Raw genomic sequence first — 25,684 nt, forward strand, 5'->3', positions numbered from 1 at the left:
GATTCTGTCTGCGTGAAAATGGACGTAAAAATGGAGCAACAAGTTTGTGTGAAATTTTGTTTTAAAACTGGAAAATCAGCTTCGGAGACTTACGAACTATTAAAAACAGCTTTTGGAGATAATTGTATGAGCCAGTCAAATGTTTTTGTCTGGTTCAACAGATTTAAAAATGGTCACAAATCACTTGGAAGATGAACCACGGTTGGGCCATCCTTTCTCATCAAAAATTAATGAAAATGTGAAAGTTTGTGACAGTATATTAAGGTATGTATATGAGGACCATAGAAATTGCATATTGCTGACAATATTTTTTCCAGTAGGATTGTAGCCACATGAAGTTCAGCTACATGTACTGTAACATTATTGGCCACTATTGTCTGGCAGTATTTGTGGTAATAATTTGCTGGCCAGAAGTGTATACAAGGAGCCACACGAGATAGTGAAAGTGCGTGCAGCACTGCTTTTACATCACACAAGGAATAAAATTAGAAACAAGATAAATTAATCTTTATGGACGTGTACTTTTTTAAGTGAGCACAATAGTTCAGACTAAATTTAACTTTTGAACTGACTCTGAATATGTATCTTTTCCAAAATTTTACCAGAATCTGGAAAAATGATTTCAAATATATTATACAAGAAGTTGATCCAAGAATAGAAATATTAGAGTGTGTGTGTGTGTGTGTGTGTGTGTGTGTGTGTGTGTGTGTGTGTGTGTGTGTGTGTGTGTGGTCAGTTACAATCCGCTTGGGAATCATCCTTCAGTTTTTATCTATTGATGATTTATACACAAGTTTAATGTTCTGTTTTAAAGTCCACTATTTATCAATAATCCTTTTAGTACCAAAATTATGCAGTGCTTTGGTAGGAAGATTGAAGAATTTCCTTAAGGTAAGTTTGAAATAAGAATATGTCATTTTAAATTTTCTTTTTGTTCACCAGCAAGTGGCAAAGAACAAGATAAATCAGCAACAGATTGCTAACTAAGTATACATTACTTTTGACATCCAACAGCCTTTGATCATTGGTGATTCGCATTTATGAAATTCATAGTTCTCTCGTTTGTGAACTTCTCCATTGCTTTACACAACATACTTTCAACAACAAATAACTAACAAAAAAAGGTGACTATAGGTATGCACGGAAACTTTGGGATAAAAATGAAACAATATTGTTTTCACTCAGACTAGGCTCTCTTATCAGAACCTCTGTATGTAGGCTCTCTATTGGACACTTGACAGCACTGTCAGTGAGAGGAGTAGGAAACAGAGGTGAATGTGTTGCATTTACAGTCAAGGGCAGAGAGAGACTTGTCCTGCAATACAAAATGTTCTCCATCTATGGTGGACAACACCAGCACCCTTTGGCAGTACATTGGCACTGCCTGGAACATGAGCCATATTTGCTAGCCATATGGCAGAAATGCTGTGTATTGCAGCACTGTTGATGACATTATTGCAGCCAAATATTGCTGTAAAATATTCAGTGGTCCTGAATGCTTATGCCATGTTATGGTATACGTACAAATGACCTAGTGCTGCTTAAACGGATTATGATTCTTTGTGGGAAAGGGAGTGCTTAATCCCTAAAATTCATCTGGCTTGTTCAGCATCTGTCAACATTATTACGACCACTTTCAAAATTCCGAAACACCAGCAGGACGTATTCAGACACACCTAATACATAAAAAAAAGACTTGCTTTTACACTGCACAGACTCCCCCTCAGTGAGTATCTCCAAACACACATCTTTTGGTTACAATAAATGTGACATGATAACACCTGGTACATACCAGACACCTCCAAATTTCAGCTTAACAAGTAATAAGTAACATTATAATAACACTCTTCTTTATGTCACAAATAATCTTAAAGGTCATATGCAGTAAGTCAATCTTTTCAGTTCTGTATATAAAGGAAATAGATTTAAAAGGCTTTTAGATGTGAAACAAACTGTTAATTTTCCCATTTCAGGTTCCTGAGGACAATTCTGCAATTTGTTGCACTTACAGCATCAAGTTCTACCCATGAGAAAAACAGGTGGGAAGAGATTGACACCTTGTCAAGGCAGTTTTGCCAACAAATGTTGCAAAACAAACATCTTGTCCCCAAGAAGCACACAGTTGGGACATGCAAATAAGGACCACTTTACAGCTAAATTTTTGTGCCTCACATCGCTTACCGTCTATAAGTTTGAAGTTTGTTTAAATCTCTGTTTTGACACTTTCTCTTTGAAAGGTGAAAGGTGAGAGGTGAGAGGGGAGAGGGGAGGGGGATCTGCGGTACATTGTCCATCAGTTACAAGAGAATAATTCAATATGTAGACTGCTGTGCCCCTAACTATTGTATCAACAAATAATAAATGATACCAGATGAAATTTGCCATATGTCTTCCTTGCTGTATTGAAGATGCGATTAATCCCTAGTACACTAAAGTAACAGAGTACTTTTAAGATTTAGTGTTCATTTCAAAAATGTCAGGAGTACAAAGTGTATGAGGAAGGTTACATATCCACATTTCATTTAAGCCTGTATTTTATGTTTGTGTTTCAGTTGCAAACGATGCCACAAAAATGGTGAAAATATAAGGAGTGTTCAATTGAAAAGATACAAAATGTCGTAACAACCAAACTGGTTGAAATTTGAATGTGTCACTTGGGATAACATAGTGAAACATCTAGGAATACAAAGTATGTGTAGTCACTGCCATAAAAAAATCAGAACTCTGCCTGAGCAGGCAGGGTTATGCTCACCACCTTTTGTGACGTCTGCGGTCCAATAGTCATTAACAGTGATGTATGCTGTGAGACACTCCATAGCCTACACAGGACCATCAAGAACAAACAGTGTGGACGGCTCAAGGAGTAAGTGATTCTGCTCCTTGATAAAGTGTGTCCACATGTCCCCAAGGTTACACAAAGTGTAGGGGACAAGTTCAAGTGAAAGTAGCTTGAACATCCACCCTACAGCCTGGACATGCCATCCTGCAACTTCCATGTGTTTGATGCACTAAAAAAATCTCAAAGGGAAATGGTTCAACTCGGATGATGAACTGAAGGATAAAGTGGAGGGAAGCCTTTGGCTTGCAGAACAGTGGGATATTTGTGCTCTGGCCTCTGGTGATTACTTTTAAATAAACACTTCAATTATGTCCACAGTGTTGCTTCATACCTTTTCTTTTGCTCATCCCTTACAGGTCAAAATTGTGGACATATTCCCACAGATATAAACCACCATTTCTTCATGATCAAAGGAGTGAAGGGGCTTGTCAGACAACTAATGAAACCTTTAAGCAGATGTCCTGAGTTACATTCAAAATCAAGCTTTTACCATGTAGCAAGAACACACAACATTCATTCACACACACAAAATCTGGGTAAATAACTGAACATTGGCCTTAGTAATCAACAAAAACTTTGTTTTGCTTATTGAGATGAGGAAACATTAACAATCTAGTGTCCAGATACCCCATAGATCACACAGGAACCAATATTGAGTGTAGCAAAGCAATAGCAGAAAGGATGAATTGTTTTTAAATGTTCCTTAACTAAGGAAGATACAGGAGTTACCCTCTCCCATTAAAATATATGTGGTTACAAATACAGATTATTTGTTAAATGGAAGCTGTGAACTGTGGACTGCCAGTGCAGCTCATGGGATCTCATTGCCGCTGCAGTTGTGTTTGTACTGAAATATGATAAACTTCAAACAATTTACACTTTTTTTACAAATAAATATAAACTACTACTACTACTACTACTACTTTCAACAACACTCTATATATTATTCCAATGTACAGTATTACAGCAGTTAGAGCAACAGAGAATGTTACTTGTCTATATAGCGTGATATCAGACTAATGACATTTTTTACAGTTCTTTTGGCTTCCTCTGTTCTGCCTTGATATCATTAAACAGTGACATGGCACATGCACTTATTTAGTGATGCGCCATATTGCTTCAAACCAAGACACCAGCTCGCGGAGTTTATACAAAGCCCATGCAGGTATCACAACTCTTGGTAATACTGCAATTACTGTTCCAGCTTGAAGACACATGGCATCCATTCGTATACAAGCCTTGCACAAAAAAAAAAAAAAAAAAAAAAAAAAAAAAAAAAAAAAAAAAAAAACAGCTTTCTGTTTGTAATCATTAAATTATCACATGGTTTAACAATCATTTGTTGGCTAAGTGGAAACCATCACTATGCCAGAGTGATATGTTACACCATATATTCCCCCTGCTTAGAAAAATGACAATGGCAATTTAACATAAGTAAGTAAATATTCAGCACTACTTGTGCATAAACTCTTGGCTTTCCAATTACTATATTGTCTGTCTTCCGTCTTATGTATATTATTGCATCAGTTATTCTTTACAAACTGGAATCCAGAAAATTGTAGTTCTTTCTCTGTTGCTACTGTAAGATTTTCACCTCGAAGTTACATAAGTATTGCTACCTCATGGGTAATCCTTTGAGAGCAGGTTTATGTGTAGGGATAAGAGAAAGGTTTACGTGATGGCGCTATTGAATGTGGAATGGACAGATGGTACCCCTGGTGCGGAAGTAACGGACACCTCCAGCTTCGCTCCCCCAAACTCCAAAACTTGATTCTAACACTCTACTATTGAAACCTATGGAGAGAATAACACTGAAAATGAGTACCACGCCATGAAGAGGGGTTATTAGCTATTTCCACCTGTTGCTCAATCTTAAAACCTGTAGTTAATTCAAAGTAAGAGATGGTTTGCCTACTTTTACTAAGTTAAGCTAACCTCCCTTTAAAAATGTATAAACCAAGCTGTATCATTCAATAAGTTCGAAATAGTTAACATTCATTTGTACAAAACGTATACCAATTATTGTTACCACCCAGCAGAAAATCACACAAACCTGCATCAGATTTTGTTATTAAATAAATTAAATATACATAACCTATTAAAATACACTAAACTGTACTCGATAATAGCTTTATCTGTAGTATTGATATTTAATTCTTTATAATAGCACAAACTATTTTATAATAGCGCTTTATTCCTTTAGGTCACTGCGTCAAGTATAGGTAGTTTTGAAATCTATTAACTTTTGATTTTTGTTTACTACACTCCTTTAACTATTGTAACTTCGATCTTGGTCTGCACACCAACTCTCCGACACTCTTTCCATTCTTTAAATCTGTCTAAACTCAGTATATTTGCCAGACCACTTCAATCCAAGTAGGTTCCTCAAATTTACAACTATAGAGTAAGCATCAAAATCTTTAATTTCTTTATGTGTAGAAACTATACTCATAAACACCTCTTCTCCCAGAAAGATTTCTTTCACAACCTCCAACAATGGTGTTTCTGTATAAACACACATCTCTGTTTCCTCACTTAAGATGTAAGTACACTCATCCTATTCTTTCTTTACTGTAAGGGTCTACGGATTGCGCGCAGCTGTACAGTGCGTAACACGCGCTCTCCAGCCAACCTGTCTGGAATGCTAGCAATTTGCTTGGTCAGTAGATGTGCGTGCAACCGCACTGCAACAGAGTATGCCACTGGCCACCGTCCACAGCGTGCCGTATTAAGTAGTGCGGCCTCGGGTGTGAATCTCTCTCTTTTCTTAGCTCACTATGGAGCATTTCAATACGACCGTAATTAGAATGTCAGACACAGTGATGATGGGTGCATGTAGTGTACGTGTTTTATAATCCACCTTTATTAATAAAACAGTTTAAGCTTACTTCTCATTTTCGCGTATTTCCGTACCTCAAAGACCCACCGCTTACAAATCCTGACAAATATTTCACCTAATTATCATCCGGGGCAACAACACAAACAACCCACATATAAAAGTGATGTCAGAATGGAGATAATTATGGAAAACCTACAGTCCTAAAGAGGTGCAGCACAACGTGAACTTCGAGCAGCAGCAGCATGAACATTTTCCGACTATGCAGGGACATCCAACACTGGAATTCAGTTTGGCTAGAATACGAAAGGCAGTGATGGATTTTTATTTTACAATTGAGTGGCTCATTGGCGTTAAATTAGACGAAATGTTGCAATCCAGTGAGAGTAACATTGTCGATCTACAAACTGTTATTAATGAACTGCAAGATGAGATTCGGCAGTTAAAAGCAGAAAGAAGCAAGCATAACATTCTGAAAGACTTGGCAAATGATAGTTCATACAGTACAGGTACAACTACAATAAAGAATTTTTCATTATTGGCATCAGTACCAGTGTTTAGCAGGAAACCCAAAGGTAATGTGAAAGTGTTTTTTCGTCAACTTGAAGGTGCCACCGTGTTAGGATCGTGGACAGATTCTGATAAGCTAGGGTTACCAAATTTAAGAATTCAGTGAGCAGCACAAGATTTCATTTGTGCGGAGTCTACTTGCGTGAAAACAGAAGATTACAATGAATTTAGAACGAATGTTGTTCACAGATTTATATGTAAAAATGCGATCAGATTCTACAGAGCAGCTTCACAGTTTGCGAATGCGACGAGATGAATCTATCGAGCAATTTGCCGACAGAATTCGAAACATCAACGCTCAAAAGTACGAGTTGGTAGAAGATTAAAATGAAAACCGCATTCAGTTATTCAAAGCCAACCAGAGAGCCTTGGACACATTCATTCATGGGTTGCACAGAGAAGAAGTTAGCAAAGCTGTTAGATTAGTATGATGTAAACCATTTCAGGAAGCAGTAGAATCAGCTGTTTATTTCGTTGAATCGTTAAGACGACCAAACAAGATGCAGAAACAAGAGCACAGAGTTTTCAACACAACAGTACAATGCTACAGATGCAATAAACTGGGTCACAAGTGTAAGGATTGTAAAATCTGCTATCATTGAGGGATGCAGGGTCATGTTTTGAGAGATTATTGCAACAAGAAGAAAGGTAATGCAAACAACAGGCGATCTGCTTGATCTTTAAATGAGTACGGGGATCTACGGGCCACCACTCTGTCTGCCTCTTACCAGAGACAGTGATTCCTGTTAGTTCCAATGAAAATCAGACCAAAAATGGCTTCGTGATAAGTTCTGTATATCATGAGAAAAACATTGAACTACTTATTGACACAGGAGTACAGGCTTCATTAATGTGGTGTTGCATAGATAAACGAGATAAATTGAAACTGCCGCTATTAAAAGTGCAAGGGTTAAACAGAGGAAATCTATGTAACTACGGAGAAGTTGACGTAGAATTAATTCTTGGCCAAGGCCAAGATGAAGGTGAAAACAAAGATAAAAAAATACACAGCACGGGTGCAAGTAGTTTCAAATAATGAAATGCATTATGACGGTGTACTTGGATACAATTTCTTGTCCAATAATTATGCAGAGATATCTGTCGCAGAAAGCAAGATCAGTCTAGGCCGTAGCAACTACAACCTAGGAAATTGTTCTTCAGGTCATACTCAAAGGAGCAGTAATACCGACATAATGGGAATGGACCGCCCATACGATGCATCAGTTCAAACCATCCGAGTCGATGTTCAGATTGATCAGCCTCAGCAAATTCCCAAGGGAGCAGGAAAGACAATCTATGTTGAAGTTAAGCCAGCCCGAAGCAAGGAAGGAACTTTGTTATTAATTGAGTGATCCAAGAAAAGTGAGTTATTGGATACAATGCATTGTTATGTTGCTAGAAGTATAGGTGTCGCTACAATGCTGAGACAGAATATCGCAAAAGTCCCAGTTACAATAACGATTATGGGCAATGAGGATGTTGTTTTGCCATGAGGAACGAAAGTTGCTGAAGTGTCGAGCGTAAGTAAAAGTGACAGAATACAGAATCCAGATGAGGTAAGAATGCTGCAGTTATAAACACAGATTTTTGTAACAGTACCCCTAAATTGCAACAAGGAGACAAAGTTAATAATGAACTGAAGCACAAGATTTGGAAAAAGACAGAATATTTAACCATTGATGCACAGAAGATTTCGTTGGAGTATGCAGATTTATTCCGGGAATGTGGAATTTTACCTGTCACTCATTTAGTTCAGCATCGTATTCATACAGGGAATGCAGCCCCAATCACACAGAAACATTACCAAATACCATTCAGTCAAAGAGAGTTGGTAGAAGACTTAGTTAAAGAACAAATCAAATTCTGGAGAACCACAGTTCCGTTTTTATGTTGATTACCAATCTTTGAATGCTGTGACCACACCCGACCTTTACCCCTTACCAGATTTAGTGGAAACCTTGGATTACTTGGGCAGATGTCAATTTTTTTCAGTATATGATTTAACAAGTGGTTATCACCAGTTAACAGTGCATACTGAAGATCAAGCAAAAACTTTATTTGTAACAGCAACTGAAGTATACAAGTATCTTCTTATGCCATTTGGACTTCGTAATGCTCCAGCTACATTTCAGCACCTGATGGATTCAGTTTTACGAGGGTTCACCCCAACACAAGCACTTGTTTACCTTGATGATGTAATAATTTTTGGTTAAAACATGAAGCAGCATAGTGAGAGACTTCAAGCTGTTTTTGAGCATATAAGAAGCACAAACCAGTCTTTATGAATAGATAAATGTCATGTAGGACAGACAAGTGAAGATGAATCTTCCACTGCCCACATTAGAGGACTGTACCTGGTGCCAAACGATCACAGAGTGGACGATATTTGAACCGTGTGCAGAAAATTAATATAGACTGATTCTGAGTGATTTACGTGTACATATAATTCAGTTTTACATGTATGAATAAATGGTGTAGGGCTCTTACTATCTGAAACCTAGAAAAGGAGCTTACTAGATTACAAACCAGTGTCAGAAAGGAGAACAACAGCACACTTTAGAACAAATGTATGAAATATCACTGTAATTCATTGTTATGCATCTACTGATGTAGCTGAAGGAGAATTAAAGATGCATTTTATAGAGAGGTAACTGAAGTCCTTGGAGAAACTAATTATAGAGACATATTTTAATGGGAAACTTGATCAAATCATGGAAACTCCAGGCTGGAATATTAACAATATTAGGAAAAGGATAAACTGCTACTCACCGTAAATATCTGTTGAGATGCAGACAGGCAAAATGAAAAGACTATTATAGATTATAGCTTTTGGCCAAAGCTTTCGTCAGCAAATGTAACACATACACACATGACCACTACCACCAGCAGTCCCGACTGTAATATGATTCATGTGAATAGTAATCTGGAGAGGGACAGCAGGGTGTGGGTCAGGGGAGAGAGGACCACAGGCTGATAAGACTGCCAGGCACAGTGTCAGGAGGTGGATTGTAGGAATGGGGGTGGAAAAGGAGGAGAGCATGGTAAGGGGAAGGACAAGCAGTTGCATTGGCATAGGGTGGCACACAGTGAGGGTGGGGACATGAAAAGGGAAGAGGTAATAGGAGAGAGGGGGGGGGGGGGCAGAATGTCGGGTGGACACTGTGAAGACAATAGGTTGGAGCTAGGATAATTTCAGGACCAGGGAATGTTTGTAAGGATAACTGCCATCTGTGCAGTTCAGAAAAGCTGCTAGTGGAGAGGAGGATCCAGAAGGCCCCAAGTTCTCAAGCAGCCATTGAAATCAAGCATGTTATGTTCAGCTGTATGTTGTGCCACTGGCTGGTCCACTTTACCCTTGGCCACATTTTGGCTGTGGCCGTTCCTCGTAGTGGACTGGTGGTTGTCGCAGTCATACCAATATCAAAGCTGTGCCACGGTTGGAGCAAAGCTGGTGTATGACATGGCTGCTTTCAAAGCTAGCTCAACTTTTGATGAGGAAGGTAAGTCTGTGACAGGACTGGAATAGGAAGTGCTGGATAGGTGGATTAGGCAGGTCTTACACCAGCATCTTCCACAGGGTTATGATACCTGTGGCAAGGGTTTGGGATTGGGAGTGGCGTAGGGATGGGCTAGGATGATGTGGAGGTTGTGTGGGCAATGGAACAACACTTTAGGTGGGGTGGGAAGAGTCTTTGGTACGATGTCTCTCATATCAGGGCAAGACAGGTAACCAAAGCCCTGATGCAGGCTGTGGTTCAGTTGTTAAGAGTCCAGGGTAGTACTGGGTGACAAAGGTGGAACTCCTTTGTAGCTGGCTCTTGGTGGTGATGAGAGGGTTGGGTGTGTTTGGGGAAATGGTATGGGAAATCTGTCCACAGATGAAGTCACGGTGTAGTGCCTGTCTGTGAAGGCCTTTGTGAGACTTTCAGCATACTGGAAAAGGGAGTTCTTGTCACTGCAGATAGGCCCTCCACAGGTGGCCAGGATATATGGCAGGGATTTTTTTTTTTTTGGTGTGAAAGGGATTGCAGCTGTCAAAATGCAGGTACTGTTGGTGGGCTAATGTGGATAGAAGTGTGGATGGAGCCAACAGGGAAGAGGTGGTCAATGTCTAGGAAGGTGGCGCGCTGGGTTGAGGAGGACCAGGCGAAGTGGATGGGAGAAAATGTGAGGTGGTGAAGGTATGAGTATAGGGTGTCTTGGCCCTGAGTCCGAATCATGGAGATACACTATGTGATCAAACATATCCAGACACCCCCAAAAACACATGTTTTTCATATTAGGTGCATTGTGCTGCCACCTACTGCCAGGTTATCCGTATCAGCAACCTCAGTAGTCATTAGACATTGTGAGAGAGGAGAACAGGGTACTCCATGGAACTCACGGACTTCCATGTTCGGGTGTCAGATGTCACTTGTGTCAAATATCTGTATGCGAGATTTCTGTACTCGCAAACATCTCTAGGTCCACTGTTTCCAATGTGACAGTGAAGTGGAAATGTGAGGGGAAATGTACAGCACAAAATCGCACAGTCCGACCTCATCTGTTGACTGACAACAGAGACCGCCGGCAGTTGAAGAGGGTCATAATGTGCTCTATGCGGACGTCTATAGAGATCAACACACAGGAATTCCAAACTGCATCATGATCCACTGCACGTACTATGACAGTTAGGCGGAAGGTGAGAAAACTTGGATTTCATGGTCGAACGGCTGCTGCTCATAAGCCACACATCATGCCAGTGAATGCCAAACGACGACTCGCTTGGTATACGGAGCATAAACATTGGGCAACTGAGCAGTGGAAAAACATCGTGTGGAGTGATGAATTACAGTACATAATGTGGCGATCCGATGGTTGGGTGTGGGTATGGCGAATGTCCGGTGAACGCCTTCTGCCAGCATGTGTAGTGCCAACAGTAAAATTTGGAGGCGGTGGTGTTGTGGTGTGGTTGTATTTTGCTTGCACCCCTTGTTGTTTTGTGTGGCACTATCACAGCACAGGCCTACATTGATGTTTTAAGCACCTTCTTGCTTCCCACTGTTGAAGAGCAATTCGGGGATGGTGACTGCATCTTTCAACATGATTGAGCTGCTGTTCATAATGCACAGCCTGTGGCAGAGTGGTTACATGACAATAATATCCCTGTAACAGACTGGCCTGCAGTCCTGACCTGAATCCTATAGAACACCTTTGGGATGTTTTGGAATGCCGACTTCATGCCAGGCCTCACGGACCGACACTGATACCTCTCCTCAGTGCAGCACTCTGTAAAGAATGGGCTGCCATTCACCAAGAAACCTTCCAGCACTTGAACGAGCGTATGCCTGCGAGAGTGGAAGCTGTCATCAAGGCTAAGGGTGGGCCAACACCATATTGAATTCCAGCATTACTGACGGAGGGTGCCACGAACTTTTAAGACATTTTCAGCCAGGTGTCCGGATAGTTTTGATCACATAGTGTATCATCAATGAGCCTAAACCAGAGCAGAGATTTTGGGAGGATAGGAAGGTTTCCTCCACATGGCCCAGGTGGCCGTAGGAGTGTACCATGCGGGTACCCACAGCTGTGCTTCAGATTTGTTTCTAAATCTTCCCTTCAAAGGAGAAGTCGCTATATGTTAGTTAGGTGCATGAGGAATTAGGTACTGCGTCTGAAGTGAAGGTTGTTGGAAAAGTTAATCTTCTATTGCAGTAAGATCACAGGTACAAGATATGTTGGTGTTTACAGATGTGGCGTCCACAGTGATCACTAGGAACCAGAAGATAAAAGTGTGTGTGTGTGTGTGTGTGTGTGTGTGTGTGTGTGTGTGGGGGGGGGGGGGGGGGGGGGGGAGATTTGGTTAGGGAACGGATTAGTATCTTCCATGTGGGAGGCTAGATTACAGGCAATTTGTTGGAGGTTTTGGTCCATGAGGGCCAAAACTCTTTCAGTGCAGGCACAATAACCAGCAACAATGATGTGTCCAGGACTGTTGAATTTTTAAATTTTGGGGAGCATGTAGAAGGTGGGTTTGCAGCGTGTCAGAGGTGAGGAGGGAAATGGACTTAAGGGAGAGGTTCTGGAAGGGCCTAATGCTTTAAGTATAGATTGGAGGCTATATTGGACTTCTTGGATGGGATCATTCTGGTAGAATTTATAGGTGATGACAAACAATCTTCTAAGGCTTTCCAAGAGGTAATCACTGTGACTCATCACAACAATGGTGGAGCCCTTGTCTGCAAGGAGAATGATTGATTAGGTCAGGATCTGTTTTGAGATGCTCCACCAACAGCTTTATTGAACTATGCAGATGGGACTTTCCTTACAACACATTCTACATTCCAAATTATCCCATCCTCAACCTACTGTCCCCACGCTCTCAACCCAACAGTTCCACCCCCTTTGTCCTATTACTTCCTCCATTTTCACGTATCCCACCCCCATTGTGTGCCACTTTCTGCCATTGCACCCACCTGTCCTTTCCCTTCCCCTTCTCCTCATTTGCTTCCCTTTTTATCCCCTACAACTCACCTCCTGACACTGCACTTGGTAGTCTCGTCAAGCCACCATCTATTCCCTGCATGCCCCACCAGACAACACTCTTCTCTCCCCCTACCCATACAATGGAAGACTTTAATACAAAAGTTTGCTAAGAAAATGAATGGCTTGAATACAGTGCCATTGCACACAACATAGCAAATACAAATGCAAATGATGTGTGTGCTGAGCGTGAGCTTGTCATTGCAGGCACAGACATCCACATCGCAATTGCCATGTGGGTCTCGTCGGATGATGTTACTGAAAATCAGATAGATCACATAGTTTTACACACTCTGCCAAATGTCTGAAATAAGAAAGGAGTGGATGTCATCAGAAGAAACCACCACCTAGTTTTGGCTGACTTCAGATTGAAGACAGTGACAAACAGGAGCAAAAACATAGAAGTGGTAAAGTTAATCAAAGAAAGATTTACCTTCAACTACAGAACAGATTCCAGATCCTCTGACAAAACTTTATGCACGTAGGAAGTGAAACAGGTTGGCAAAAACTTAAAGACAGCTATCTAGCCGTCAGAGACAATATTAGGATTTAAGTCATATCAAAAGAAAGACTGGATCTCTGATGACATGTGAAAAGAAATAAGCTGCAGGAGAGAACCAAACAGTTGCGAGACAAGAATGTAAAACATCAAAATGCATAAAGAATACACAGAGGCAAATGAAACAGAGAAAATGTCTTATTGCTAAGATAAAAGGAATGAACAGGTGCCCAAGCACAGTTAGCAGAAGAGGCACCAAGACTGGAAAATATAAACTAGCTGCACAATATCACCAAACGACTCTGAATTAAGAACTTTTAAGCATGAAGGACCAGTTAAGAGAAAGGATGGGGGCTGACTACAAATTAAAAGACACAGCTACAGAGATGGGAGGAGCAGTCACAGACAGCCAAGAGGAACAGGTGAGGAATATTCCAGAGAAAGTCATAACAGATCAAGATATAAATCTGCAGTATCCCACAATGGGTGAAATTAGGAATGCTTTGAAAAGCCTAAAAAAGGCAAAGGCTCCAGGGCTAGACAAAATGGCACACAGCTGTTGAAAGCTGATATCAAAAGTACCATTAAAATGCTCCACTCTTTGCTGAAGCATATTTGTCTAAAACATCGGAGGTAAAACTCCCAAAACAAAACAAAAACAAAAAAAACCAACGGTCAGGCTGATGACTGCCGTGGTATTACATAGCTGTCAGTTCCCTATAATGTCCTCATTCAATTGAAAATAAATTGCACAAAGAACAGGATGGTTTTCGGGCACAACTTTTAGGATCATATCGGAGCAAAGCAAAACATTCCAGGCAACCATGAACCTGGCATTCATGGATTTTGAAAAGGGCTTCAATAGCAATCAAGTTCTGTGGCAAGTGTTACAAATGTATGGTATACCACAGAAGATTCTAAACTTAATCAAACATCTGTATGATGGCTAAAAATGTGTGCTCCATGAGGCAAATCTCACAGGTCCAACAGAGGTAACAACCACAGTCTGGCAGGTTTGTATTTTGTCACCAACAGTATTCCTGCTTGTTCTTGACTCAGTTATGAGAAGAATCACAGTGGGCAGGAGATGAGTAATCCATGAACATCTGGATTTTGCACATGATAGGTTCATTAGCTCAAAGGCTGGCAGGTATGAAAGTTAAATTAAACTCACTGAGAAAAGAAGCAGAGATTGCTGGGATCTGGATAAATGTGGGTAACACACAGAAAATGAGAATAAATTCTGGGACCATGGAACTGCCACTGCTTGTATGGAACCATCAAATTGATATTTCAATTCATACCTATATCTGGATAGTGTGGTTGTGACATTGTTCATATTTAAAAAAAAAAAAATTGTAAATATTTTATTGAAACTGTTAAAGCAGAAGTAGAGACATCTTGTTTGAAGCGAAATCGATCCCGAAACTCTGATAGGATTAAAGTGAACGTACATATTAAGAAAAAGGGTGTAATATATACTTTTAAATACTGTAAAGATATCTATTTGTTATAATTATTAAATGTAAAAAGGTGCTATAATGTAATTATGTATGTAATAGCTACTGGCACTCTCTTAGGGCTGTATGAGATATGTGTAGTATAAAAGATGGAGTAGTTCCATCAGGAACGGAAACCTGTTTAAGTGTAGGAAAAGGTGGGAGCGGAAACATTTGGCATGCGTGAACAATGTCAGTCAGTGGCCAGTGATCTTAGAGGCAGCACGTACACCACCAGCATATAGTGTGGAGTGCGCCATATTGTTGCATCTTGCCTCGGTTGAAAACTGCAGTTTATCACGGTCTGGTATAGGGAGAAAAACGAGCTATTGATTATAAGATGGAGCATCGCTATGAAGAGGAAATAAGTCCAACATGGGCAACTGCTCTGTGCTTCTGATATTAATGCAGTAGTTGCCACCAACACCACTGTAGCTGATCACAGATTACAGGGTGAAACATTTTAGCTTGTATTATAGTGTGTGCCACGAAGTTGAAATGTGCTTTACGAATAATAACCATCATCCAAATTAGCAATTGTGTCCACCGGGTAATTTATCCCGCTCATAAACCAATCAGGATTCTAACCTGGTAAATGAAAATTCCGAGTGACCTGTGTATTCAGCCAAGACTGAAATCTTTAATCACTGATTTGCCAACAATATATTAATCAGTGAAATAATTGATGGAAAGAATAACTGAGAATTTCATAATCAACATTGCTATTATTTTCTGTGTTAAAATGATTATGTAAGGTTATGCCAGATTCAGAGACCAAATTAGATAAATTGTTTGCTGCTTTCACATTAAGTTGTTGATTAATGGTGATAAATAGAAATGTTAAGCAGTTTATAGTGAATCAATGAACTGTTGAGTACCAACTATGTTGACGTAGAAACCACCCCACCCCCATCCAAATTTACTTTTGCTTCCATGAAAACAATCTGTTTGCTTAAGCAATTGGGTACTGTAGTTTTGTTTCGAGTGGCTAAACTTTTCCTGTATTGCTGAACCAGTCCGTTAGGTAAGTAGGGAGTTGCATTTGCCATACCTCTGAACTAATGACTTATTTGAAGAAACTAGTTCAAGTCTCCAGAATGAGATTTTTCCCTCTGCAGCGGAGTGTGCGCTGATATGAAACTTCCTGGCACATTAAAACTGTGCCGGACTGAGAGTCAAACTCTGTAAAGTCTGATGCTTATTCCTTAGGTTAACACACATGGTTATTACTCTTGTTTTTGTGGTTTTGCTGTCCAGATAGGTAACTGTATTTCTGTTTGTTATAATATAAGAATATTACAGTTGGCTTTGCATGACAGTATGTTTTGTAAACCAATTCAGAGAATACAAAATACATGCAGGTATTACATCTGGTTTTACATATCAGGACAGTAAATAACACTCACAACATAAGGAGTAATATTACTTGGTGACTGAAGACAGTCGAGCTAGAGGTAAGAAAAAGAAAAAACCATATGCAAAAGTAAACATATTTTTAATACAAATGTAAAGGCTGCCATCCTGTACGCCAGTGAAACTTGGTAAGTAGATACAAAGATAACTTCACAGATACAGTGTGTCAAATAGGAGTATCTGGGGCATAATGAATACTTGGTGGCAATGAAGGGGGGGGGGGGGGGGGAGACGGACAGCTATAGAAGAACAGACACATGAGAAAAAATGGAGATGGCTGGGGCATACATTGACAAGCCAGATGGAGCAATCAAAAAGAAGGCATCAGAATGGAATTAAGAAGGAAGAGAGGCAGGCCTGGATGTACAGGAAAGAAGACAGTGGAAGGGGAACCAAGAAGAGTTGGCAAGACCTGTGTGGAATTGAGGGATATGGCCACAGAAGCCAAAGACATTAAGTAAGTCTCATACATAATTCAAAATTAAAAAGAACCAGGCGTAAAACTTACATTTTGGCAATAAACAGAGAATGAGTAAAATTTTGAAATGTTACATATTTTACACCGACCTGTACGTAGGAAAAAAAAACACTTAATCACTCTTATTCCTGGTCTGTGCACAATTCATTACCATTGTTATTGTGATTGACAAGTGTTCATAATGATTTTATCTACTTCCAGTTTGACTATACATTTTCACCTCTAGTAATCTTCATCCAGTTGTTGAACTTTCCTGTAGTACCATTTGCATTCATCTGCAGTTACTTACATAAGGGAGTCACTTGCAGTGTTTAACAGATTGTTTCCGTCATGTCCCCTGAAATGCTGGACTTCCATGTCCGTTTTACTTTTGCCCATACCAGTTCTACTACACTCAAATCACAATTATAGAGTGGCATGCAGACAACTGTATTGCCCTTCTCTTTTGCCATTTCATCAATCACATCTTTTTTTCAAGCAGGTCTATGTTCTTTAATTAAAGTGAACAGAGCCTGCTTCCTTATGCTCTCATTACAGACAACACGCCTCTTTTGCAGCCATTCCAACCACCGCACTTTGGTGTCATATTGTGCGACTGTTATGTCCACCTGTCTCTTGTAGTAATCAGCATTGCTCATCACACTTACTTACCTTGGAGAAGACTTGGCAGATACATATTTGCAAACCACCTTTCGAAGTTTCCACAATTCATTTGACTGTGGTAGTCACCTTTAGTAGATTTAGCCAAGACAAACCACTTCCTTTACCCAATGCTTCCAAAAAATAAGTCTTTTAGAGAAGGTTTCTCACCCCACAACATTGACATAGTCCTCTTTCTGACAACATTTACGAACCGCTATATTACTGTCTGTCCAAGTCTGCAGGCTAGGAGCAATCTTCTGCACCAAGTAGAAGTCATTGATTATCTCAAGACACCTCTGTCAAAGTTATCAAACTTATTTCTCCAACACATCTTGGCCTAAGTGAAAGAATTTAAAAAACTAAGTAGGATGCATGGTCACAAATAACAAGGAGAGGTCCCCCAGGGAAACGGCTGACTTTTTGACACCACATATACGGTAGTGTAGGTTATGGTTCCAGATATCACACTATGCAGCCACAATTATTTAATAAAAATAATGAAAACAGCCATTTCTATTTTTATTTTTTTTTTTAACTTGGCAGGACTCATGCCAACTAACTTCAGCATACCAGTCAAGTATCTTAACAATTACACCACATGAGAGTTCCAAAGAAAAAAAGTTATTGCAACTGTAGCCACCTATTGGATGAAACATGTTTTCCATACACACAAAAAAATTATCATTTTAAAGTAATTCAGACAAAGGGGTAGCCAGTTTCAAAGCAATGTCCAGCTGAAAAATTTCAACAAAATTCACCTCTTTGTTAACAGCTTCTGGTGATTTCCCAGCATTATCACTACAAAATTTGTGAATTCTTTTCGTAGAGCTGAAGCTTGCTCCTGTGTACATCAGTTCTTTTTGTTGGCTGAGAGAGAATTGAGCAACTCTTTTAGTGCTCCTGCTTGCAACATTAATTATTTTTCTTGCTCCACTATGATGTACTGCCCCTTGCTCTTCTCCAACCCACTCCATCACTCATCAAAGATTGCACTACTTTACTAAGTAATAACACAGCAAAACAGTCACCTCCTATAGCTACATACTCAAGGTTCTGTATTAGATTGACGAGGTTGGTAGCAGCTGGACTCTAAATTAGTGGACCTAAATTAATCAACTTTTGTCAATTCATAACTAGGGAGCCTTTATTCTTCTCTTTGTGTATTCATGCTGATATTATTTGGCTTGGGCCTGAGTGGAGATGTCAACTTATGGTGTTTTCTTTACCACTGAAGCAAAGGGTGCTGTGACAGTAGAAGGTTGCTGTGTCTTTTAGGTTTTGTTCACTACTATTTGGGACTTCGAGACAAAACAGGCACTGCACGATTTTAAAGAGGTACAGAAGCGAGCAATTGTGCTGGGGCGTACCCCTGTTCACAGCACAACATCGTCGTAACGCACCTGTGCCCAATGTACAAAGGACTGCATCATAATCTAAGAGAAAAATTAAAATAACTTTTCTAAACTTCATGAGTGTATGCTTCAGTATATTAATGTTAGTACTGCAAGATCTCAGAACAATCAAACGAATGTGTTATGCAAAATATAAGATCTAAAAAAAAAGTGCCAAGTAATAAGACTAAAAAGGCTAAAAATTGTTCAGAATATATAAATGTATGTCAATTAAAAGTTACAAGTCTCAGATCGATCAGAGCAATATTTGGGTCAAAATTGGCATTTTTAAAAAAAATTGAAGGTGCTAAATATTACACTCACAAAGACAAAAATTCATATCTAGCCTCAGTTTCATATAAAAACATTGACTATGTGACTAAGTAAAGCTACCTCTATTAGTTTTCAAGTTATTTACTAAAAACCAAATCTGGAACAAAAAGTCCTGTCATTATAGCTTAAGTATCATTTGTATTTGTGACAAGAACACTCAATTACATTCTTGCAATAATACATCTGTTCGAAGTATCAAGACTTTATTGTAAATAGCTATGGTTACAAAGAATTTTAGAGGCAGTTCAGAGGTCATGTTCTAATATCGGTTCCACTCTAAAAATTCTGAGTGAATGCAGTCAAGCTAAAACTTTTTCAGTAACCAAAGCAAATTTATGCTAAAATTAAAGAGACTGTAAATTGTTAAATGACACAGCCACTAATTAATGTGTATCTGAGAAAGGGGCCATTTGGATCCTGCCACCTATGCCTAGTGCAGTTGATAGATGTTTCTTTCAGTGGTCCACTGCATCCACATATAAAGACAGCCAGAGAGGCAGTGGGAAGAGAGACTTTGCGCCAAGATATCAATCTTGTTTGCTTCTGTCAAATGCCCACATGCATTATGCCTTGGATAATGTGACAGCTGGGTAACTTGAAGGCCATTCTCGATGAAAGTAGGAAGTGACTCACAAGGACTGCACATTGTCCTGGACTGCTTATATTTCATGGAAGTAACCGTTTGTGTGAAGCCTGAAATGATGAAACTGTGTGGCAAGTGGCAAAATTCTTTTCCACTTTTAAGGTGAGCAATTACCTTTTAGTGATCAGAAATTAGAGTGATAGACCATTTTACTTGGAATTTCCTCCAGAGGTTGCCTCTGAGCTGTTAATAGTGCTGTTTCTGAAAAGGATGATATTGCTACTACTACTACTACCACTACTACTACTACTACTACTACTACTACATTATGTGCATGTGAACTTTTACATAATACATCAAACAGTTAAAACTCAACTTATTTATGATCATAGTTCCTGATCCCATGAATTAAATAGCAAGAAGGAAAATTTTCTTTCAGTGACCACGAAGAGAAGAGTAATGTGGACCTGCAGACTGGAAGTTATGGTCAGCATGTTCTCCTCACTTTCTGGCTGACTGCAAAATAGCTTTCAGGCTCTTGTAAATGGTGAAGGTGGGTGTAAACCATGAACAGACATAACAAATTAAATTACCATTTTCATAATTTGCCCACCGCCCAACAACGTTAGTTTTGACCCACCACCACCACCCTCATCCCCCCTTTCCAAGTAAGGATGTATTCTTTGCCCTGACTAGTTCACAGACAAGGGGTAGAGAGCATGTGGTTCCTCATTCATAAACTGCTCCACGACATGCTGTTGGACACTTACACTTGAGAGTAGTATATGTGCATAATGTACATGAATTCGAACACACAAGTGCACTTTGTCAGGAAACCTAACTTACTTATACTCCAGGAATGTACAGTGTGCCATTTCTAAATCTATTGAGAGACAGACTTGTTTCATCACTGTCTTTAGTACTTTAGGATGTAAAATTGGGCAGTTCCTCAAAAGCCCCTTCCTCTACATTATTAATTACAGTTTTGGGCACAAATTATATCTCTTACTGTTCAAAAATGTTATTTTATGCTTTACAAGTCTTCCACGCAAAGTGCAACAGGTGCCCCAGAAGCTGTCACTAACAACTGTTTCAACCCAACAGCTATACACTTCATTGGCAATTAAAAGACCTCGACGATGAGTATGCACTGCCTGACAAAAAAGTCAAGCACCATGAAGACTTTATTGGATGTCAGTGTAACACCATCAGCAGGAATGTAAACAATTAGCATTGTGATTCTCTGTGACTTGCACAACAGCCACTAGAGTGCACTGGTATTGTTCGTGTTAAGTGTGGTTACCCAGCCTGGTAGGGTATATGTTTAACTGCAAGGAAAGATGGAGGCAGGCATATTCAACATCACGATACATAAGGTTGCACCGAGACTAGCAGCAGCCAAATTCGGGAATTACCATCCTATGTGTAGTCTGCCGCTAACACCACACCGTAAACAGCTCCATTTGGAGTGATGCAATGACCGTGTAACAAAAACTGACAATTGTGTTTCACTGTTCAGTGATGAATCACACCCTTGTTGACCATAACTGACAAGTATGGTCGTGACCTGGGAAGTAGTCCAGTTTTTCCAGCTCAGATGTAGAGTCCATTCTAGTGTTACTGCCAGTATGTAGGATATGAAGAATCAATTACAACAGTTTTGGGCTAGATTGCTTCAGAAAAGGCAACAACAGTTTTGTGGCACCCTTCTCAACCTATCAATTTTACAGTCACTGAAATAAGATCACATACTGTCTCAACCCGTGAAGTTTCATTTTGCCTCCTCCTGCCCTTCTAGATGCATCACTTTTTGTCAGGCAATCCTGTATCCAGCCAAACAGGTCAATTTCCTTGATTCCTGGATTTGATGACCTAATTTTGCAAAAGTTCATTTTTCATCCCAAACTGTGACCAACCACCTAGCACAATTTTCAATGACAACTGTAACTTATTTGGCAATTCATTGTTCTTATCCATTATAATCAGGTTTTTATGCAGTGTGTAACAGTTTTTTTAGTACCATAAGGTTTTTTATTATTATTTTTATTTTTATTTTTTTTATTTTTATTTTTTTTATTTTTATTTTTATTTTTATTATTATTATTATTATTTTGTTAATTTTCTTTATTTTCCTGGGGAGAAAATTTTGCACTCCACTTCCCATGAAGAATGTTACTGCAAACATTGAAGAATGAGGTATTAGGAATGTCAGGTTACATTTAGACAAAATGCCTAACATATGTATATACTAACAGGACAACTGCATAGTTTTTAAGGGGAACTGGAAAGATCCATCTCCTAAATGTTAACTTTAGAAGGAACATTTTTTCTGAAACCATTAAACATATTGCTCTGAAATTTGGAGTACGTGTTCAGTGAATATTTCTCTACAAAGTTATAATGCCATATTAAGAAATATGTATTGGTTTTTGTTTTATAATATTTTTAAATGGATGCTTATTTTTTTCTCTAAAATTTTGCACTTTTTCTTCTTCTATAACTGTTTAATTACACAATTTTTTTACAATCTGTTATAAAAATGAAGGAAAAGAAGTAAACAATATTGTGTATAAATTTCATTGATATACTGTTCACTGTTTGAGAAAATGTTCCTCAAAGATGAAAATTTTAAAGTTATGGGAAATGGCTTCCAAAGTTTTTTAATACATTCCTGCCCCATATAATGGATTAACAATATTCTCTTCTTTTTCCAGTATTAATTTCCTTTTCATTGGTCTTTTCTTCCCTTTTGCTGCATGTTGTAGGCTTTTGCGTCTTCTTCCTGCACCTCTTAGTCTTTCTTCATCAATTAGATGCACTGTGGAAATGGTGTGTCCTGGTTGGAAACCTAAATGTTTCAGCACACCACTTTGATAATGTTTCCTTCATTGTATGTTGCCACTGCATCATACACTCCAAAATGCAGTGTTTTTATCTCTACAAACACTCTTTTGGTAATCCTAATCCAAATTAAATTATTTACGCTTTAATTTGGATTTTGTGTTTTCCCATGTGAACACTTTTCCAATAAACTTGGCTGTGATAAATCTCAGAATATGGGTTTCATTACATCAATTACAGCATTTCGCAAACTGTTTTTATGGGCATATTCCTTTCCCGATTCGTACTTACACAATGAGTCATCACCTGTTGGGCACAGTGCCCGTTGTGGCTGCTCATTTGTTGATGCAGTATGAAAAAATAATGCCCATACTGCTCTCCTTATATGCTCAATGTTTCTTGTATTTTGTCTAATTGCGCACCCGTAATACCTGTGCAATCTTTCAATTGCTTCATCTGTCAATCTTACTCTTCCTCCAAGGGTCTTACCATCACAAAGCTTCTGGGATCCTAACGTCTGCTTTAGTTTGCACATGCGAGCCCCCATGTGCTTCTGCGTATATCCAATGCACTCCTGTTTTTTTAAATGTGAATTTCACTGCCATAAGGTTTGAGTTCCTCTACAGCTTTTTACCCCAGAATCACCATCTCCTAGGTAGATAGTATATCTTACATTATACCACTCCTGTGATCTGTGAAAAATTGCTTTCACTCCCTCTACTTCCATCACTCCACTCGTGCCAAGAAAACTTGCTTCACAACTTTCACTATGTTCATCCTTGGTATTGCCCTTTCATCTACAATGTTTTGAGAGAATAGCAACATCAATTACTTCGCAACTGTCTCCACTGGTAGCTGTCCACTCCATTTAGAGATTTATGCCCCCTACGTTGGCATGATCCATCTAAAGCAATAGTTAAATCTCTACAATTCCCATTATCTGTCACAGCTTCAACTGCTTTCTTTGTTGTTGCTTGAGCAATATCTTCAGCAGAAGATCCCATCAATTCATTATAAAATCCAAACTTGGTTGGTGGTTTTGGCAAGTTCATAATTCCACATAACATTGTCCCTGCAGCAATGTGCTTGCCAATGCAATGCAAGCCATACTCTAGCCTAAAATTTATATCGTACACCTTCTTTCCTCTATTACCAATACAATGAATACTGTTAGAATTAGAAAACGAAACTTCTGCAGCATATTTGTTACACTTTGGTAACATTCTACATGCCAAACCAATGTATGAAGTTATTTTCAATTACAGTCCTCTTTCTTTGCAAACTTGGCATAATATGTCATGTTTCAAAATATTAGAGAGCAAGGAAATGTTAATTATTTCATTCACATCATTACTGTCACTTTCATAGTTTTGAAATTTTTCTTTGCTGTCACAAAGTGTCTTGCTGGAAGAAGTTCTATCACAGTCATTTGGAGTAGTCGGTGAAGCAGTCTGAGCAGTATCTCCGTTCAAATACGTAAATCAGGTATGAGCAAAATTCGGCAAACACACAAAATTGAACAGCTAAACAACACAAAGCACACTCTACAAGTCAACACACGTGGTATAGCATATATGTTTACTGATAGGAACAGCTACTTGTCACAGAGAAAGCCCTACAACATTTGAAAACAAAACTGTCTAATTCTGCAAAGATACCATGCTTGTAGCCAACGAGCAGCGCCATCAGGTGACAAACCAAGTCGCTACAACCATTTACGCGGTGCGTCTACTTTGCAGTGATTAAAAAAACACTTATAATTCACTTAGAAGGGTGAAAATGTTTTATTCAGAAAACTCCAAATAATTTTATAATGAAAAAGCCAAAAAACGTTAACTTGTCCCTTAATATAAGGGATGGCTTTCTTTCACTGCTAACAAATAAATGCAGAAACTGAGATTACCGAAGCCTGTAAGGTACAGAAACCTGCAATTAAATTTCATACAGTTTATACAAACACACAAATATCTGCAAATATATTCGTTGACAGATAAGCTCCAGCTGAATTTTTCATTCATCAAAAAATGATGCTCTACTTTGCCATATTTAAGAGCCACATTAAAAATTCAGCTTCTTCAAACCTACAGATACTTTCAGTACATAGTGAAGATTAATACAGTGCAAAGATCATCATCTCTAGTCTGTCTGGCAATTCAGACCACAAATTACCAGTAAATCCCTGATTCTTTAACAGACTCAAACTCCCATGTATAAAACAGCTTCAGATGCCCTATTACAAATGAGTGAATGTGTTAAATATCTGCCTTTAAGCACGAAAGCAAGAGAAAAATTATGAAAGTTTTGAAATTAGTTTGTTGGGAGACATTGTGAAACACTGGATGAATATCAATTGGGTAATTTGTCCTCCACTTTAAGCAAAAGCTAGTTTTTCACAGATCTCCATGTTTATGATGTCACATCTCCTGAACTGTGTGGTGTGTAGTGATAATTTTGCACATGTGGTACAAGATTATGTTGCTGCTGCATGCATGGAGTGTTGCAAATGAAGTTCGTAGTAAAGAAGTAATAAATTTAAAAGTTATTCCTGATGCTCAAATTTGACTGCATGAACAGCCAAAATGTGATAAATGTCTTGCTTTTATCTTTTTGTGCAGGGTGTCAGTGAGAAAAAGTTTCATAGAAGTCTGAAATGTCTAAACTTTGTTGAAAATTGCTAGGTGCTCTGATTCTCAAATACTGGATGAATGAAGTCCCATATTTGTGTGCTGACAGTTACGCTGCCTCAAAACGAACACTCAGATCAGATTATACATCTTAATGAGTATGTTTTGGGCAGCACTTAAAAAAATTTAAGTCTGTCAATCATTACACAAAATATTGAAAACTGAATTTTTGTTGACCCCCATGCTGGGCAAATGGTACCAATTTACTCTCAGTGATATACTGTCTTTATCAAAGTTTGCCATGAAATTTTCTCCAGGGTCCCTTTCTTTTTCAACTGTGGCAGAGAAATTATTTTTCTCTATAAAGTTCACAACACTGAAGCAATATTGTAGAAAAAAGAATTTGACATAATTCAACATGGGTCTGAGTTAGCTTGCTCATTGCACAGTTATCATAAAGTTACACTGAATATAATTTGTAAAAGCCATGAAATAAGCCAATATCTACAATGTTAATAACTAGAGCACAAATGGAAACATGTTTTTCCAGTACTGTAAATCAATTTGTAATAAAGTTTTAAGATTGGGATTGTGGAAATTCAGTGGAAATTTTT

The 25,684-nt window shown here is 38.8% G+C and overlaps 1 protein-coding gene across 4 annotated transcripts in view; it reads left to right on the plus strand.

Moving 5' to 3' along the window:
• Positions 1–2,382, plus strand: part of LOC126272509 (endoplasmic reticulum membrane-associated RNA degradation protein-like) — a 75,099-nt gene extending 72,717 nt beyond the window's left edge. For all 4 annotated transcript variants that reach the window (XM_049975411.1, XM_049975427.1, XM_049975420.1 and 1 more), the window contains one exon: positions 1,974–2,382. In XM_049975411.1, the coding sequence (XP_049831368.1) occupies positions 1,974–2,139 (166 nt within the window). In that variant the 3' untranslated portion in view covers positions 2,140–2,382. The remainder of the gene's footprint in view (positions 1–1,973) is intronic.
• The last annotated feature ends 23,302 nt before the right edge of the window (positions 2,383–25,684 follow it).

The sequence above is a fragment of the Schistocerca gregaria genome, chromosome 1, assembly GCF_023897955.1.
Source record: "Schistocerca gregaria isolate iqSchGreg1 chromosome 1, iqSchGreg1.2, whole genome shotgun sequence".
In the NCBI taxonomy this organism is placed as follows: domain Eukaryota; kingdom Metazoa; phylum Arthropoda; class Insecta; order Orthoptera; family Acrididae; genus Schistocerca; species Schistocerca gregaria.